Here is a 19,950-nt window from a genome sequence, read left to right as displayed (position 1 = left end):
TATTTTCCTGGAGCTCCCTCAGCAAGGACATATGAGAAAATTGATCACGGTTAAGCAACCAATTTTTCGTCCAGGAGGTCCGCTTCTTCTTCCTATTGCTCGTACGTCGTCTCAGAGCCAAAACTCCAACACTAACGACAGCAACGGACGAATTCACGGTCGCCATAATAAATTCTCGAACGATGTCTCGGAAAATAGCGAAATGTCGTCAACCAAACAAATGCTACCGAAATCAGCGCGAGATGCCCAGAAGGGTCACGGCCAAACACTCACTTCCTCTTTTGTAGCGGCGAACGTGCGTGGAACGTAGTGACGTCATTTTCTGTCGGAAGACAAATGTCCTGGGCAAGTTTAGAGCACTTTTCAACAGACAAACAACAAACACACCAGCCGCGAACATTTGTAGGACGTTCTGTCGGCCGACGATCGGTACGTGTGTACGGGGCTTTAGTCTTAATTTTCTGTTGAGGACTGAAAACACACAACATTTCTATGAACTGATTGATGCCAACCCTGCCCAGCTGTCTATTCCTGCTGCAGTCACTGTTGAGCCAGGAGGTGCTTAGAGGGCCACCCACAGTTTGAATTTAAGTCAGTTTAGCAGGAATCACACAAAATTCAATCTGCTTGTATTTTATATGTTTTAATTTTATAATGAGCACATTTAAAAACATATCACTTTAGCATTAGAAATATATTGCTATTTTCCCAGTAATCTCCCTTTAGTAAGCAGATGTCACATTTTGCCTGCATCTTTCACCTTTCTGCTGTTTCTTATCTATCCCAGCACACTGTAATTGTGGTTCGATTAATACCTGTCCCTGATTCCAGTTTGACCTTGCCCCATCTCACTATATAGACATATTGCCTCTCAGAGTGTAGGATATTTACATTTTTATTGAGAAAGGAGCCCACAATTCTCTGACTTGACATATAATTATTTATACCCAGCTGGCCCCACATGTCAAGTCTACATTTTCTACCATAATCCTATGGATTTCAGGATTTGCCATGCGATTTCTTATGGAAGATTCGAGCTATGCATCACTATGATTTACAATTTGTCATCGGTCATCAGTTTGCCAAACGGGCCTCTCCAGACATATCCATATTTTCAACCTGACTTCAATCTTGTTTATTTAGATTTTTATTGTCGGTTTCATGTACAAGTCAGCAATAGATATGGTACATTGTTTAAAGCTGTTGCTTTATGCTTGTTATTTGCAACTAATCAGCATTTTGGTATACTGCCTTTTTTATTGGTATTGCTCTCTAGGTCAGTTTAGAAAATTACAGTTTAGAAAATTAAAATGTGTGACAATTCAATTTTAGTAGGACGTTGGCTTCCTTCTCAAACTTTTATGATTTTTTTCAAATTTCTTGTTTCAAAATAAAGCTTAAAGGATTTTTTGGATCTTGGAAATGTTACAATGGCTTTAATAAATTGGACAACACACAGTGGAATGTTTTTATCCTTCTTTATGTTAAGGCAATCCATTTTATAGTAGTGTATAAGTGGACATAAAAGTTTACCCCTATTTATAATAACACCAAAAAATTTCTGACCTCCCAGACTTTGTTGGGATTTCCAAGGCTTGAAGTTATAATGTTTAAAGAAAGAGCTAAAAAAAAAATTGTCATTTAATCCTAACCTTCGGGTAGCTATAAAGCTGTAAATTATTGCAGCGCTGTATTCATTATTAAATCATAACATGTGTTTTTTCATGCAGTGTAAGTATTTGAAATTGACTAGGCATTAGCCCTTTGAAATCCTATGTATAGCTGGGCTCAAACTAAATAATGGAGAAGTAGTAAAAGGAGCCAGCCAATTGTACTGTTGTGCTTATGTTGTGCTTATGTGCTAACAAAGAATGCTGATAAGAGAAGAGATCAGAGTGACAGAGAGATGAGCTCATTCTTCTGATTCTCCTTTCACTATCAAGTTGCAGACTGGGGAAGGGACAAGACCTGCAAGCATTAGTTAAAAAGCATCTAAACTCAAAAAACAACAATTTATTTTTAATTGCAGTTTGTCATTCCTTAGATGTGGTGGCTGCATTTGTTTACTTTTCTAGGCTTGTATGAAGGGGTTTACTTGTTTCCCTTTTAATGAGGACCCCTACTTACAGGAAGTGAAATTTTAGACCTGCTCCTTCTGGATGACTCTTACTTAATAAATACGGTGGGCATTGATCAGGCTGCATTGATGAGCACTGGTGAGGCTGCATTGATGGGCCCTGGTGAGGCTGCATTAATGGTTACTGGTAAGACTACATTAATGGGCACTGATAAGCTGCATTAATGGGCACTGATCAGGCTGCATTGATGGGCACTGATGAGGCTGAATTGATGGGCACTGGTAAGACTACATTTATGGGCACTGTTCAGGCTGCATTTATGGGCACTGTTCAGGCTGCATTGATGGGCATTGATCAGGCTGCACTGATGGGCACTGGTGATGCTGCATTGATGGGCACTAATCAGGTTGCATTGATGGGCACTGATCAGGCTGCACAGATGGACACTAATGAGGCTGAGCTGATGAGCACTGCTAAGGCTGCATTGGTTCAGCACTGATCAGGCTGCATTGATAGGCATTGATGGACACTGATGAGGCAGAGCTGATGGGCACTTATGGGGCTGCATTGATGGGCACTGGTGAGGCTGCATTGATGGGCACCTGGTAGGATGCATTGATGGGCACTGACCAAGCTGCACAGATGGACACTGATGAGGTTGCATTATTGGGCACCAATGAGGCTGCACTGATGGGCACTGGTAAGGCAGCAGTAATGCATTTAATAGAAATAGTAAAAATTAGCGCAAACTGGGAATAATTGACCTCAAAATAAATAAATACTCTACACAATAAAAATGTGATATTAAATATAGTGTTGAATATAAGGGGCAATCAGTGGAGCGGCTGCTATCACTAAGTGTGTTTCACTGCATACCAAATATAAAAACGGATCCAAAAGAGTGCATGAATACATTTGTATGTATTCAATATGGAAGAAATATTATTTATTTATTTCACTTAGATTTACTTATATTTATGATATTTATTTATAATATATATGTATTTATTCAAGTGGCGCTGTACTCTTTTGGATCAGTGCATTAATATCCATTATGAAACCAGGTGGGTATGGATGGTGAGCCGATTCAGTGGTTCAGTGTGCCATTTGACTGGACTTGTTTCCTAGGCCTAAGGTTGCCAGCCCTCCCCTGCATATGCCCTATTTTGGGGTGGATACAATCACTCCCCCACTGTGCTGTATCCATGGAAGAGCAACTTAGCCACCCTTGGACATCAGCATTGTAAATTTGTAAACAGGATATTGTTAGATGGACTAGTAGATTTAGAAGCACTTTGTGTTAGGTGACTAACAAAGTAACTCCAGCTAATGCTTTTTAAGCAGTTACAGAAACCCCTTAATGACCAGGCCATATTTTGCGATACGGCACTGCATTATTTTAACGGACAATTGCGCAGTCGTGCGACACTGTACCTAAATAAAATTGATGTCCTTTTTTCCCCATAAATAGAGCTTTCTTTTGGTGGTATTTGATCACCTGTGCGATTTTTATTTTTTGCGCTATACACAAAAAAATAGTGACAATTCCAAAAAAAAAATAATAATTTTTTCACTTTCTGCTATGTAACATTCCCCAAAAAAAAATGTAAAAATCTAATTTATTTTTAACATTTTAGGGCAATTTGTTTTCTGCTACATATTTTTGGTAAAAAAATTGCAATAAGTGTATTGTAACTGGTTTGCGCAAAAGTTATTGTGTGTACTAACTACAGGAATTTTTTTTTTTTTACTAGTAATGGTGGTGATCTCTGATTTTTTGCAGGACTGCAACATTGGGGCGGACAGATCGGACCCCTGACTGACATCTTTGACACTTTTGGGGGGACCAATGATATTACTACAGTAATCAGGGCTAAAAATATGCACTGTTACTGTAATAATGACAATGGCATGGAAGGGGTTAACAGTGTGGGTGATCAAGGGGTTAAATGTGTACCTAGAGGCATGTTTATAACTGTGGGGGGGGGGGGGGGCGTGACTTGTGAAATTACCATAGAGACCTGTGTTCCTATATAGAAGGATCTCAGGACTCGAGCTCCATGATCATTCCAGGGAGGAAAACGGTCAGCTGTGTTTGCAACAGCTGACCGTTCTTCTCTCTCAGTGGGGAACAATTGCGGGTGTCAGATGGAAATCAGAGCCGCCTTCCCCGTGCATCGGCTTCCCCGCTGATGAGTGGGGGCGGGAAAGCACCACCAGCGGCGTGCGCTCACCCCCTAACTGCCTGTGCGCGACCGACGTATATCTACAGCGGTTTACACAGGGGCGGCTGCCTGCCGCAGTATAACTGTGGCGGGCAGTTGTAAAGTGGTTAAAATAAAGGTTTTAACCAAATGAATAAAAGCTGACTATTATAATCACCCCTGTCAGTGGTAAATGGGTTGCCTCAATCCTCTAACTGCCACTTTTTCTAGACAGCTTGGTCAGTTAAAGGAAATTAAAGAATACCAGCCTTATGTTATGGCTGCATTGATAGCCACTGGTAAGGCTACATTGATGGGCACTGATCAAGCTGCACTGATGAGCTGATGGGCACTGGTAAGGCTGCACTGATCGGCACTGGGGATGCTGCATTGATATACACTGATCAGGCTGAACTGAGAAGGCAGAGCTGATGGACACTAGTGAGGCTGCAGTGATGGGCAATGGAGAGGCTGCATTGATGGGCACTGATCAGGCTGAATTGATGGAGGACACTGGTGAGGCTGCGTTGTTGGGCATTGATGAAGCTGAAATAATTGGCACTGGTGATGCTGCATTGATGGGCACTGATCAGGCACTGATCAGGCTGCACTGAAGGGCACTGGAGAGGCTGCACTAATGGGCACTGGTGATGCTGCATTGTTGGGCACTGATCAGGCTGCACTGATGGGCACTAAAGAGGCTGAGCTGATGGGCACTGGTGAGGACACATTGATGAGCACTGGTGAGGCTGCATTGATGGGCACTGATCAGGCTGCATTGATGGACACTGGTTGGGCTGCGTTAATGAGCATTGGATGGACACTGAAGAGGCTGAGCTGATGGGCACTGATGAAGCTGCATTGATGGACACTGGTGATGCTGCATTGATGGGCACTGATCAGGTTGCATTGATGGGCACTGAGGAGGCAAAGCTGATGGGCACTGGTGAGATTGCATTGATAGGCACTGATGAGGCTGCATTGATGGGCACTGATGAGGCTGCATTGATGGGCAATGGTGAGGCTGCATTGATGGGCACTGATCAGGCTGCATTGATGGACACTGGTGGGGCTGCATTGATGCATTATTTTTGTTAAATCTCATTTGTTGCTATTAACAATAAATTATGTTACCGCATTTTATCATATTTGTCGTGCTTCATAACATTAATATCCATTATAAAACCAGGTGGGCATGAGTGGTGAGCTGATTTGATGGTTCAATGGGCCTTTTGACTGGACTTGCCCCCCCAGCCCTAAGGATGCCAGCCCTCCCCTGCATATGTCCTATTTTGGGGTGGAAACAATCACTCCTCCACTATATCCATGGAAGAGCAACATTAGCCACCCTTGAACAGCAGCATTGTGAATCTGTGAACAGGGTATTGTTAGATTGACTAGTAGATTCAGAAGCACTTTATGTTAGGTGACTAACAAAGTAACTCCAGCTAACATTTTTTACGCAGTTACATAAACTGTTTTTTTCTCCTTTTTGGAGGTAACATTTTTAACCAAATGAATAAAAGTGAACTATTGTAATCACCCCTGTCAGTGGTAAATGGTTTGTCTCAATCCTCTAACTGCTGCTTTTTCTAGACAGCTTAGTAAGTTAAAGGAAATTAAAGAATACCAGCCTTATGTTACGGGAGGGACTCAAAAAAATAAATAAATAAAGACTGTGGTGTTAAGTCTGGTGATAGACTGCATCATATATGTAATTTTTAAGTTTGACCATAGTTCTGCTTTAACTGGAGCAGAGACAGATTAGGTCCTCTGTCCCACCAGACAGGGCTGTACTGTGTCAACAAAAATACAAATCTTTTGGTAGATAAAACAGTGTTTTATCTGTGTTTAAGTTGTTTGCCTAGTGTTCAATGTTAAGATCAAAAATACTGTAGCCAAAATGTGAAGAAGGAAAACAGCAGGGGTGTTTGGTTCTTCCGGTTTTGAATGTTTTAAAGTGTGTTATGGAGTCATACTAATTATATCTGCCTGCTATCATAGCGAAAAATAGCTTGTAGGAATTGTAGATGCATCAAATTTAGGTGTTGTCCAGCACCTCGGTGACCACAACCTAAATTTTATATAGTGATTGCAAACAGAATGTGTTGAATAGCATGTAGATTAACAGAGAAGTTTTATTGCATCCATCACACTCCTTACAGGATGGTCCACAGTTCCTGTAGGTTGATGTAGGGAACTGGTGGATGGCACCACCATGCAATCATAGGAAAATAAGGATCTTCACCACCAGCAAACACTGATCTAGTGAATAAGCTTTGGGTTTCGGTAAAACTGAACTTTGGCTGTTTGGACGAATGACTGAACATTTATCAAGCGTCTTTTATATTAGCTGTATTACTTACGCTATTACACATGATTGCTTCCTGCTATCAATGATTGTTTATGATTACCGTCAAGTCCTTAACAACCAGTGATGTCACAAACCCCATTTACTTACAAGGCCTGGAATTCATGCCCACGTATGCAAAGTGTCGGGATATTTCCCCCTTATTTATACCATGCCCTTTGATTCACCTAAGAAATATATTAATAATACCAGACCCTTCAGGTGTAATATGGATTATTTTTTTTTTTGGGGGGAGGCGGGCCTCACACAAAATATCTCTGCCAGACTCTTAATCTGAGTTGCAGCCTGGCTGGTCAGAAAAGGGTGGGGGGGAGTGTGCAACCTTCCCCTCCTAAACCATACCATGCACTCAAGATGGGTGAAGTAACCTTGTCAGGGGGTACCCCATGGCAAAGCAATTTGTTCCCATGTTGATGAGGATAGCAGACTTATCAGAATCTTGAAGCCCCCTTTCCCAGATAACAAAGAATAACTTGCCACAAATTTGTGGCTGTGTGGAATTGTAAGTCTGTTAACTTGCTGCACATTTTCACTAGCAAGTTGTTTACTTGCAGAGCTCCTGAAGCACATTTCTTGTTGACACTTTTCCAATTTGTAGCAAATTTGCATTGCAAGTCTCTAGCAAGAGCTAAGTTGCAGTGGTGAGTCTACAGAAAGAGCTCTGCAAGTCTACAGCATGAAAATTCAGTCACAGTGTCAAAATTATTGACAATTCCTGTATGCACAAAACTGAAAATCCCCAAAAAAGTCCCTCGCTGTAAACCCAATGTCAATCCTGTCAGCAGACGTGTCGGCTGGTTGCTTGGGTCTCCCGGTGGGGCAGGAGAGCCCGAGCCAGTGGCAGAACATCCCCTCCCGCTGCTTGTAACAATAGCCGAGCAGCTGCTTAGCCACATTGGTTGTTAGTACAAAAGAGCTGACCGTCAGCTCTAGAAATTGTAGTTGGGTGTTGCACGCAGCTGCAGACATCATTCCGGTACAACCACTTGAAGCCAGTGACGTTCAGGTACATGATTTGGTGGCAAGTGGTTATAGGTTACAACTTGTTTTTTTCTTTTGAATGAGTGGGGGTACTACCCCTTTCTCATTGACATGGGGGTGGTATCTGGGTGCCCCCTTGGTGTTAAAGGGGGATTCCCCCTGGAAATGTACCCCCCAATGTTAAGGGCATGAGGACTGGTATGGGCCAGGTGGCATGCATGATTAAGGGTAGGACTTTTTAGGGGGACCCCAACATATTTTTTTTGCAACCCTAAAGGGTCAGATATTGTTTTGCCTGGGGGACCTCACTGATTTTTTGGTGGGGAAGCAATTTATTTTTTTCATTCTTGCCATAGCATGTACTACAGCAAAATTGAAATTTATAATGAAAATAAGTTATACAGTTTAAATGGCATCCCATTGCTAGATACACACACACGCGCACACACACACACAGGCCTCTAAAAAGGTTTCACAAAATAAATATCGAACCATTCAAGTTGATCTGTGTGTTATTTGAAAAAAGTAAAAGAGGCCAGCAATGGCAAATCACTTGCCGGCAGTTTTAAACACTATTATTTCTGTAAGGGCTCATTCATCTGCCTTTTACTGCCCCCCAACCACTGCAGGCCAGGATGCAGCTGGAGGTGTACACATGTTATGGCCGTAATTATTTGCTACTGGCCACAGCAGTATTTATACCTCTGACCCATTTAGTGGTAATCATACCCGCAAAATGCAATCCATTCAAGTGAATGGGGCTGCTCTGCAAAGCAGGTGGTGAGGAGCCGATACAACACCTCCTCACTGCCTGTCAAATTCTCTTTGAAGAGTGACACCAACATGGTTCACTCTTCAGAGACCAAAGCTCATGTTAACAAGTCCTAAAGGTCGGTGCTGCTACTGTACTTTCTGTACATCACATAGATGTGCCCCTCCACACTCAGGATCAGGGCAAACCCAGGCATGTTATTCAAGGCTTGGTTCACACCTATGCATGTGGCTGCAGGAATCACAGCGATTCCGCAACCACGCAGAGTGAAAACGCACATTCATTCTGAATGCCCCTCCCCCGCCCCTCACGCTTGTAAAAACAATGACCATGCCATTTGCCTGCCGGACCCATTTTGAGAAAGTTGCAGGCACCTTTTTCTGCAGGAAACACAGGCACGGCAGTCCATTCAAATGAATGTGCTGCCATGCCTGCGCAAATACGGGCCGCACAAAATGCAAAGATGTGAACCTAGGGTAAAGGCTTGGGCTTTTTTTTAATTTTTGTTTTAAGCATTTAGAGGCAAACATATCTTTATTGTTTTACAATATAAATAAAATACAGAAAACAAGATTTAAGAATCAAAGCACTTCAAAATATAGGTCATAAACATAGTGTGCAATCATAGTGAGCAAGTTGCACTATTAAGGAAAACCAAACAAAGGGTATATATAGAATGGTGAGGAAAAATTATGAAAATGTTAAAATAATAGGTAGGAAAGAGTGGTAGGGCATGTATTGCCAGAGCTATGGTCAGAAAGAGAAAGAAAGAAAGAGAGAAAAAGACATAGATAGAGAGAGACAAGGCAAAGGCGAATCTTTGGGACTGAAAAGGTAACAGGTGAAAAAATAATAAAGATAGGAAGATAAAACGAATATATGACAAAGGGATATACCAAGGACAACCTTCGGGGAGGTCTGGGCGGTTTAAGCATTTAAAAAATCACCACTCCTGGTTATATGGAATTTAAAAAAAAATATTTTTGCATTGGTACATGTTCATCAGGACAGTGCCCATATTCCCTTATTACCCCAGAAAATGGGCATTTTTTCTAATTTGACAAATTTGGCCCCCATTTATTTCAATGGAGTTTGGAATTTAAATTTCTTGTGAAGTTTGCCAAACTCTGCTCTAAGTTAACACAGGACAGTTTAGCTCATTCTCAGCGATAACCTTGTCCTTTATTCACATAAAGCAATAGGCATCTACCTTTTGGGACCAGGCAGAGTTATACACTAACAAGAGACATAGAGCTTAAATACTACCAACATCCAATCAGAAACAGACACATGCTGCAGAAATGAATGGTGAAGACCAGGTAATCCTTAGACTCTGTGTGTTGATTAGAGTTACATCTACTTCTGATATTGCAGAAGATCCACCACCATAAGTGATACAATGCCACACTAAAATAATTAAAGCTTAACTTTATATAGTACAGTAGAAAAAAAGATAAAGCATTACTTAAATCCCCAGGGTCATCAATTTAAAATGTTCAAGCCTGGAAATTGACAACTTATTTTGAGTAGTTTGTTTTATATAAAATGAGATATTGGCAATTTAATCTATTCATACCCTATCTGAAATGTATGGATCAAATACAAAAGATTCATGATATTTTTATAGACACAACCAATTGGTAAGTAAAATAACAAGACCAAGTTGTGTAAAAAATGGGACTTAAAAAGAATCTATTACAAAATAGATAGAATATTAAAATATTATCAAAATAGTCTTTAATACATTTTTGGTTGTAATGGATATTTATCTCAAAGTGCAATTTTTCTGCAACTTTGTCGGATTTCTGCATTGGATGCCAGCATCTGTGATGACCTAAGAAACAAAATACTCACATTTCCACTCTTATCTTTTCTTTGGTGGTCAGCTACACACAGCTAGCAAATATATTTTACATAATTGAACATTTTTCTCTTTGCCATATTAAAGCCCAACTTACATTTCTTTAGGCAAAACTGTAGTCTTTTTCCAAAACCATTTGCATAGCTTTTATTATTTCTGACATATATTGCTCAAATGTTATAATCAAAAACAGCTAGAGTTGAGCGAGTGATTTGTATTTTTTTTAAGGTTGTCGCGTTAAGTCTACAACATATTGTAATTTTATAACTAATTATGTGGCAGATAATAATGTGCAGGTGATTAAATAAACATTACCGCTGTTGAGAAATTGCACACCAATTGACAGTAAAAGGCATTTTTGAGAATGGTTATTGATTTGATTTGAGCTGCTGAGTACCTGACTCAATGAATAGGCTAATGGTGAAGTGCCTGGATTTCTGAAGGATTACTTTCTTTGTAAATTGCCCTTTGCTTGTAAAATGCAATTTGTATCATTTGAAATAATACAGTTGAATATGTAACACATTCAAGGATTATCTTTAAAACCATGTAATCCTTGGGGGAGATTTGTGATTCTTCCGGAGTAGAGAAATTAATGTGAGAGAGGCTCTTCATTCTTTTATAGACACTATAGTATTTCCTTGAGAAGAAATGGCTGATCACATAGGTGCATACTGACTTTTATTTATGTGTTGTGAGCTACTCAGGAAACAGCAGTGTATGAAAGAAAGGATAAATATAGGAATAAACGTCAATGTGCTAGATATCAGCATGCACATAACTTGATGTTGATATTATATTGCTCCCATGATTGCAACATTATAGATGCAGAATGTTAGTATTTTTTTTTGTTGATGTGCTGTAACATTATAAATGGCTAGTATTAGCTAGTCACATTCAGCATGACTTTTTCTGTAAAGTTGTTTTGATGTTTCTGCTAAGTTGTAAAGTTTTTTTAGCTTACTCAAGCTTCTTCGTTCCTTCTTATTGGTGTTAGGTCATATCCCAGCATTTATAACCACACAGATCACCTTGATCCAGTCATGATGAAACCTTTTTACCTACATAGCTGAAGATAAGAGTTGTTGTCAAATTCCCAGGGATACGAGTTGTTGTTGACATTATATGTGGAAAACAGGTGGTGTCAAAGGCCCTGTTTAGGTATGGCTATTCCAGTTTTATCCAAAGAATAAACAGGAATGGGGGCTATAGACACCACCTATCTTCTACATATAATGGAATTTTAACATCTGTGCGATTTGCCCAAAAATTCACACCTTCAACCATGTAAATTGAAGGATTAACACAGACTTCCTGATACCAAGGTATGGGATTATGTTAATAGAATAAGGTGGTTCACATCTCCCATCTTGTTCTTGGGCAATCAAAATTTGTCTTGACATATTCCATGGTGATTGGATTAAGATGACTGTGTTACCCATGTGGACGTACAGTAAATGCTGAGGTATGTCTCCTAACACTTATTAGAACTGAAGAAGTGACCTGGATAATCTAAAAACATCTTCAACATTACGGAACAAGACCAGATGAATGTGACTAACTACTGCTAACAATACCATGAGACCCCTCACTGAAAATATGCATATTATTACTATTATTATTACTGTAAAAAAATTAATGTTTTAAGGTATTTAGAAAACGGTATGGTCATGGACTACTCTAGATCCCTGTGCCTCTGTACTATTAGCCTTTCCATGGCAGCACTAGTAGATTATAAGGCTTAGATGTAACAAGATTATCCATTTAGTCACTGGATCCAGGTGCCAGATATTGTTTGAGAGTAGGAAAGGAAAATCATGTCTGCTTACATTGGTAAAGTAACCAGGGTAACCTGGGTGGCTAAACCGTAAAGTAAAAAGTCTTATTAAAAAGAAAAAAAATGGCCTTTAAAAAATATAAAGCCGAGGGGCATTGTCAGCACTCCAACAATGCAAGGAATGCAAAAAGAAGTGTAAGAACAAAATCAAGGTGGCTAAAAAAGACTACGAGAGACACATAGCAGAGGAGAGTAAAAAACAATTCCAAGGAATTCTTTAGATATATTAACAGTAAAAAAGTGAAATTAGGGCACATTGCCCTCATAAAAAACAATACAGGGAGGATGGTTACAGATGACACAGAGAAGGCAACTGTACTAAATGTTTTCTTCCCTCCGTTTTTACACAGGAAAAGGAAGGGTATACTGACCACGACAGTATTGTTAGTAGCACATCGCAGGATGTACCGTTGTGGCAAACAGAGGCTGAAATCAAGGAAAAACTTGATAAGCTTAACACTAATAAATCCCGAGGACCAGATGGCTTACACCTGGGTATCCTCAAATAACTCAGTCGGGTTATAGCTAGACCATTGTTCCTAATCTTTGTGGACAGCATTCTGACAGGAACTGTACTAGCTGATTGGAGAAAAGCAAATGTGGTACCAATATTCAAAAAAAGGGCAGATACATATACCTGGAAACTACAGGCCAGTCAGCCTGACATCAATACTAGGTAAATTATTGGAGGTTATAATAAGGGACTATATCAAAGAATTTGCTGCTAAAAACAGTATCATTAGTAGTAATCTTCATGGGTTTAAGAAGGTTCATTCTTGCCAGACCAATCTGTTAACATTCTATGAAGAAGTGAGCTGCGATCTAGATATGGAGAGGCCTGTGGATGTGGTGTATCTGGATTTTGCAAAGGCATTTGATACAGTTACCCGTAAATGCTTAATCCACAAGCTGAGGCCTGGCATCAACTATAAGGTTTGTTTTTGGATAGAAAACTGGTTACAGGGGGTGTCCTAAGGGTTAGTGATAAATAACGTGTACTCAGAATGGCCCGGAGTGGTAAATGGGGAACCTAGCTCAATCTCAGTTTTTGCAGATGACACAAAAATAAGCAGGGCAATAACTTCACATCAGGATATAGAAATTTTACAGAAAGACCTGAACAAAAAAATAGAGTGGGCAACTACATGGAAAATGAGGTTTAATGTGGAGAAATGTAAAGTAATGCACTTGGGGCCTAAAACATATATGCAAACTACTCATTAGGGGGAGCACCTCTGGGGGAATCAAGGATGGAGAAAGATCAGGGGGTCCTAGTGGAAGACAGACTGAGCAATAGCATGCAATGCCAAGATGCAGCTACCAAAGCCGGCAGAATACTAGCATGCATGAAAAAGGGGAAATACTCCGGAAATATAACTATAATCCTACCACTTTATAAAACTCTTGTCCAGCCACATCTGGTGTATTCTGTTTCGTTCTGGTCATTAATCCTCAGAAGGAATGTGCTGGAGCTGGAGAGAGTCCAAAGAAGGACAACAAATCTATTAAGGGAATTGGAGGACCTCAATTACGAGGAGCGACTACAAGCACTAAATTTATTTTCGCTGGTAATCATAGAACAGGAAAGAAGTTATTCAGTCTCAGGGAGTGTATGAGAACACATGGACCCACTATGAGACAGGAGGGGAAGCGGTTTAACCTTAAGCTGCGCAGGGGGGTTTTCACTGTTAGTGTGTAAGAATGTCGAACTCTCTTTCACAATTGGTGGTGTCAGCCATTAGTATTTAATATTTTTAAAAGACGCTTGGACTTGCATCTTTAAGAACACAATATACAGAGACATGGGAAATGATTATAGACACTGACACACACACACACCTACACAGGTTGAAATAAGTGGACTATTGTCTTTATTCAACCTTAGCTACTATTTAACTATATGTAACTATGTAACCATGGCTATGCTGAATGAAGGCATTGAGCAGAGACCCCATCCATCCTAACCAAATGGATCATCTCATGGTTATCTGCACAATTTGAGAGTATTCCCCATACAGTCTTTCTTGGATATGAGTGTTTTCAGACAGAGAAGGTGACAGTCATCCTGTATTTGTGAGTAACTTAACTCCAATAAACCTAATGGCTGCCATGTGTGAATTGGATGAGGTTTAGTGATGCAGAAGATGTGCTTACATAGTTACATAGTAGTTGAGGTTGAATAAAGACAACAGTCCATCCAGTTATACCTGTGTAGGTGTGTGTGGACGTATTAATTTCCCATACCCTTGAATGTTTTGATTTTGGAGATGTATGTCCAAGAGTCTTTTAAAAGTAACCATATTCCCCGCAGTTACCACCATTTGTGGAAGAGAATTCCACAATCTTATTGCCCTTACTGTAAAAAAAACCCCCTTACGTAGCCTAAAGTTAAATCGCTTCTCCTCTAATCGCATTGTATGGCCTTGTGTCCTTTTACATTCCTTGCGACTGAATAGTTTTTTTCTATGCTGAGATCACTGTTGAGGTATTTGTAAATCGCTATCATGTCCCCTCTCAGGCATCTCTTATCTAGGGAGAATAAATCAAGTGCTTGTAAAAGCCCCTCATAATTTAGGTCCTCCAATCCCTTAATTAGCTTAGTTGCCCTTCTTTGGACTCTTTCCAATTCCAGCACATCCTTTCTGATGATTGGTGACCAGAACTGGACAGAGTACTCCAGATGTGGTCGGACCAGAGTTTAATAAAGTGGTAGGATTATAGTTTTATCTTTGGAATATATCCCCTTCCTTATGCATGTAATATTCTGCTGCTTCGACAGCAGCAGCTTGACATTGCATGCTATTGCTTAGCCTATCTGCTACTAAGACTCCCAGATCTTTCTCCATGCTTCATTTGATAAAGGGTGGTTCATAAGTTATAGAGGAGGCATGATTTAAAGTAGACCCTAATTGGATGACAGGTGTGTCAGTACCAATTACAATGGGTCTACAATGGCTGTCCAGCCATTTTCAGTCACGCCTTGTGTACATGCATTCACTCCAATGTCCCCTGTAGATCAATGATCTTGACTGGCTTTCTTGTAATCTCTACCAGGATGCATATGACAGGGTGACCACACAGGAGCACAAGCGTTATCCCACAAAAGGATGTTACCGAATAAGGGCCTTTGTTTTAAGAAAAGGATTAACAGGCATGGTTTATATGAAAGCTGCAGATTTGAAAAGATTGAAAACAACATTCAGACAGACATTAACCTGTTGTTAAAGCTTATATGAGAGTTTAACAGTTGATTTTTGATCTGACGGTTGTACATGGGGCATCTAGCTGCAGTTCCCCCAGTCCTGGCATTTTAGCCCCAGGAGTCTGAATTATGCTGTGGCTGGATGGGCTGAATGCTGTAATTAGTGGTACTTGCATTTAGGGCCCTATGTGTTCAGGAGCACATGCCTGGACAAATGTCTACGACATAAAGAACAAAGGGGATTTACATTGCAGAACTAAGATATGGGCTGGTTGGGATGGATCATCCAATTTCATAAGCATCTCTTAGTGTGTATTGTCATTGTTTGATAGCTTCTTGTGTTCTGTATGTACTCCAGCACTGATTAACTGGCTCTTTCAGACTAGCACAAAGATTCTTGTACATAATCATATATAACAAAATGTGGATGTTCTATGCTAAATCAGTTATGTAGATCTGTAGATCTGTTGATTAACTCATGAGCTAATTGACCTTGGCAAAAGTTATATAGCTGCCTTATTACTGATTTCACTATTCGCCAAATCAGAAACTCTCAGTTGCAATCATTGAGCTGCTTAGGCGAAATTTGTACCAAAAAAAAAAACACCTTTTATTTTATTTAAAGGTCGTTAATTTGGTGTATTTAGTCTGTGTCTCCGCTGAGTAGACTTAACCCTTCCATTTGTCCCAGTGTCCATTATCACTGGAACAGAAAGTGATCAATAGCAAACTTTTACAGTTGTCACCAAAATAGTAAGTGAAAGTAGAGTCTGAGAGAGGAATTTTGTGAAACATCTGCAGGACAAAAAGTGACAAATGGACAGACAAGAAAAATAAACTTGTAAGGACGTCTATCCATCTCTACTCTATCCAAAAGGGCAAAACAGTTTTGTCTATATATCTGTGTTCTTATAAATGTCAACTAACATGTCAGAGGTTGTGTTTTGCTAACATAGAAAGTGTTTTAGTAACCTGGACTATAGCTAATGCATACAATGTAATATTAAACAGATATAATATTAATGTATTTTTAAACAATTTCTAGTATGTTTTGTAGTGACATTCTTATACTTAGAAGAATGCAAGAACAGTGGACATGGCAAATGTAAACATGATCCCAGATTCCTTTTAGGTCTTGCCTGAGTTCAGAATGATAATTTTTACAATTACTAACTGTCAGTATAGGAAAACAGACATAATAAAGCACTGGCTGCAAGGATTTACAATCTAATTGTGCTGTCTGAGTAGCAGGGAGATAAAGTGACTTGCCTGCGGTCACACAGAGCTTCTGAGCAGGATTTCTCACTGTCACCGCAGAATGACAGATGAAATGAATGGGGAAAGTGAAGGCCAGCATTGACCGCCTTGTCTTGTGTCTTGCAGCATGTCGGCCTGGATTCTACAAGGCATTTGCTGGAAACATCAAGTGCTCCAAATGCCCTCCACACAGTTTCACATATGTCGAGGCCACAACTGTCTGCCAGTGTGAAAAGGGTTACTTCCGAGCAGAGAAAGACCCCCCAGCCATGGCTTGTACAAGTAAGTCTGTTTTGTGGTTGACTTGGTTTTATTTATCTGCTAAGTTATTCGTTTTAAAGAGCAACATCACCTAACATGGATTTTTCTATGTTGAGTGGTGTGAGGCATGCACTGGTTTTTGAGCTCTTCTTTTTGAGTAGCCTTACTTTGTTATCTACTTCTGTGACTTTTTCATAGAAGCCAATATTATCATTGGTCAAGTGTTTGGTAATAAGGGGGGCAAAGATAATGTTAATTTCAAGGGGTAATTATTAGGGATGAGCTTTGAGTTGAACATTGGCTGTTCGCTCATTCATCAAATTACGAACAAATGGGCTTCTTCGCAGGAACTTAGATTTCCTGCATTATCATGGACTCTGACCTCTGATTCCAATAAATCACCTGCTGGCCAGGGGATTTGATCCCACAGCCATCTCAATTGCAAGCCTGGTATTCTACCGCTCACGCCACCGTTAAGTTAGTTAGTTAGTTAGGCAAGGAGAGTGTGTTCAACCTAAGCGTGCTTGATGGTGGCGTAGCTGGTAGAATACCAGGCTTGCAATTGCGAAGTTGTGGGTTTGAATCCCTTGGCCAGCAGGTGATTAATAATTGGAATTCTATAGTTAATAATACATTGCTGGCAGGGAGAGAGATTTTTGCTTTTTACAGTTTGTTGAGATTAGATAGCACAGTGTATACCACAAAGTTTTATATATATATATATATATATATATATATATATATATATATATATATATATAGGCACTTCAGTATATTCGTTTACCTCGGGTCTGGTATGGATTTTAAGGGGAACCCCACACCAAAATTTAAAAAAGAAACAGTGTGGGGGTTCCCCCTAAAATTCATACCTGACCCTTATTCGAGCACACAGCCTGGCTTTCCAGGATGGGGGTGGGGCGTGCGAGTGACCCCCTCCTCCTGAACCATACCAGGCCAAATGCCTTCAGCATTGGGGGTGGGTGCTTTGAGGCAGGGGGGGCTCTGCCCCCCCCCCACCCCAACACACCTTTCCTGCATGTTGATGGGGACAGGGGTCTCTTCCTGACAACCGTGGGCTGTGGTTGTGGGGGTCTGTGGGGGGAGGCTTATCGAAATCTGGAAGTCCCCTTTTTACATCATACCCCTACCCATTCACCAAAAAAGTGTACAAAATAAATAAAGACAAAAGCCAGTTTTGGAAAATTCCTTTATTTATAAAAAAAATAGTGTCCTCCAATGATCAGTCGCCCATCCACCCGAAAAATAGAAAAAAAAAAGAAGCTCCTGCTTTTCCGGATGCTTTGCGCGCTATGAGCTGTTTTGAGTTTGACAGCTCTTTTATAGGGATTTGACGTCACAAGCCTCCCCACAATGCACTGCTCCGGTGCATTGAATAAATTACTGACATCATGTAATAATCCCAGGTCCCCATACACTTTTTTGAGCCAATAACTTTAATTTAAGCCTTTAAAATTAGGACTTTTGATTTTTCATGTTCGCATACTAGCTCACTATGAAATACTTACCTTAGAACGAGCCCCCGCCTTTGCCAGCTTAGCTGTATGACTGGCGACATGTTCAGTCGCCCGTCTTCCGGGATCGCGGCATCCGGCCATCTGATTGGCCAGAGCCGTGGTGACGTCATTCCTGCGCACGTGCGTGGGAGCTGACGGTCACGGCACGGGGCTCTGAAGGAACGACACCAGCGGTCGTTCCTTCAGAGCGCATGCGCCATTGATGTCACTGGCTGCATGTAAGGTAAATATCTCCTAATCTCCTAAACGGTGTAAGTTTAGGAGATATTTACAGTATCTATAGGTAAGCCTTATCATAGGCTTACCTATAGGTAAAAGTTGCAGAGGAGGGTTTACTGCCTCTTTAATGAGGATACAGGCAGCAATAAAAACTGACAGGTGTTCTAATCTATCTCCCCTCTATCCAAACCAAAAAATACAAGTTTTACCTTTAGTTAAAGGGTAACTCCACTTTCATGGGTGAAAAAAATAGCGAATAAAGAAAAAATAATAGAACGTATATAGGGTTGAGCGGACACCTAGATGTCCGTGTTCGACGGGTTCGGCCGAACTTTAAAAAAAAGTCCGGGTCCGTGTCCCGGACTTTTACCGAACTTTTCCCGGACACCGAACCCCATTGAAGTCAATGGGGACCCGAACTTTAAGGCACTAAAATGGCTCTAAAACACCAAAGGAAAGGGCTAGAGTGCTGCAAATGGCAGCAAAACGTAATTAAGAGCATGGCAAGTGCTCTGCAAACAAATGTGGATAGGGAAATAACTTAAAACAACAAAAAAAACCAGAAAAATAAAACAATGTTCTTCTTCATCTCTGAAGGACGAGGCCCATATGGAGTAGGAGGGAGGTTGAGGTGGTGGTGGATGTGGCGGTGACATAGGCGTGCGCACAGGGTGTGCTGGGTGTGCCTGGGCACACCCTAATCACCTAGGGCACATAGCATTGCCAGTGAGGAGATGGGAAAGATCTCCCTGGGACCTGCTCTGCTCTATTTCTCCTTGCCTACAGGTACATGGCCCCGATACATTACTCTCCCTGCTGGCAAACACATGCATGTGTATTTCAACTTTGGGGTGCACACCTTAATGCAATAGGCTGCGCACACCTATGGGCGGTGTAGGTGGAAGCGGCGGTGGAGGAGGACCAGGGCCGGATTAACAGCATCATGGGCTTGGTGCTGAGGATTTTGAAGGGCCTTAGGGCCGTGCCTTGCCATGCACCCAGAGGAGGAAGGGTGCAGCCATGCATGCCTAATTCAACATGGGATGCTGTCTCTGAAGCCCATAAACACATCCATGCATCGCCAACTGTCCCTCCTTGTCCGGCCTTCACGCTGTGTGGGGAGGTTCTGAGGGTGCTGCCTGGGGAAGCGAGCATAGAAGCCAGACTTCTGTGTTTACAAGTGACAGAAGAGCGGTAACAGTGAATATGGCCAACCCGGGGCCTATATAAAAGGTAGGGGCCTGGAGCTGCAGCTCCAATAGCCCCTACATTAATCTGGCCCTGAGGAGGAGGACGAGGTAGCCAACACTGCTTCTTTTCAAAAATTTTAAATGAGGGTACACCCCAAAAGAGTGAGAAAGAGCAAAAATGG

At 41.0% G+C, this 19,950-nt stretch overlaps 1 protein-coding gene across 2 annotated transcripts in view; it reads left to right on the top strand.

Moving 5' to 3' along the window:
• Positions 1-19,950, top strand: part of EPHA6 (EPH receptor A6) — a 1,374,331-nt gene that overhangs the window by 631,757 nt on the left and 722,624 nt on the right. For both annotated transcript variants that reach the window (XM_082246035.1, XM_082246036.1), the window contains exon 4: positions 16,690-16,845. In XM_082246035.1, coding sequence (XP_082102161.1) covers positions 16,690-16,845 — 156 coding nt within the window. The remainder of the gene's footprint in view (positions 1-16,689; positions 16,846-19,950) is intronic.

The sequence above is a fragment of the Pelophylax lessonae genome (assembly GCF_965119305.1).
Source record: "Pelophylax lessonae genome assembly, chromosome: 2".
Lineage (NCBI taxonomy): Eukaryota > Metazoa > Chordata > Amphibia > Anura > Ranidae > Pelophylax > Pelophylax lessonae.
Note: the sequence above shows the minus strand (reverse complement) of the source record. Positions and strands in the feature narration are given on the sequence as shown.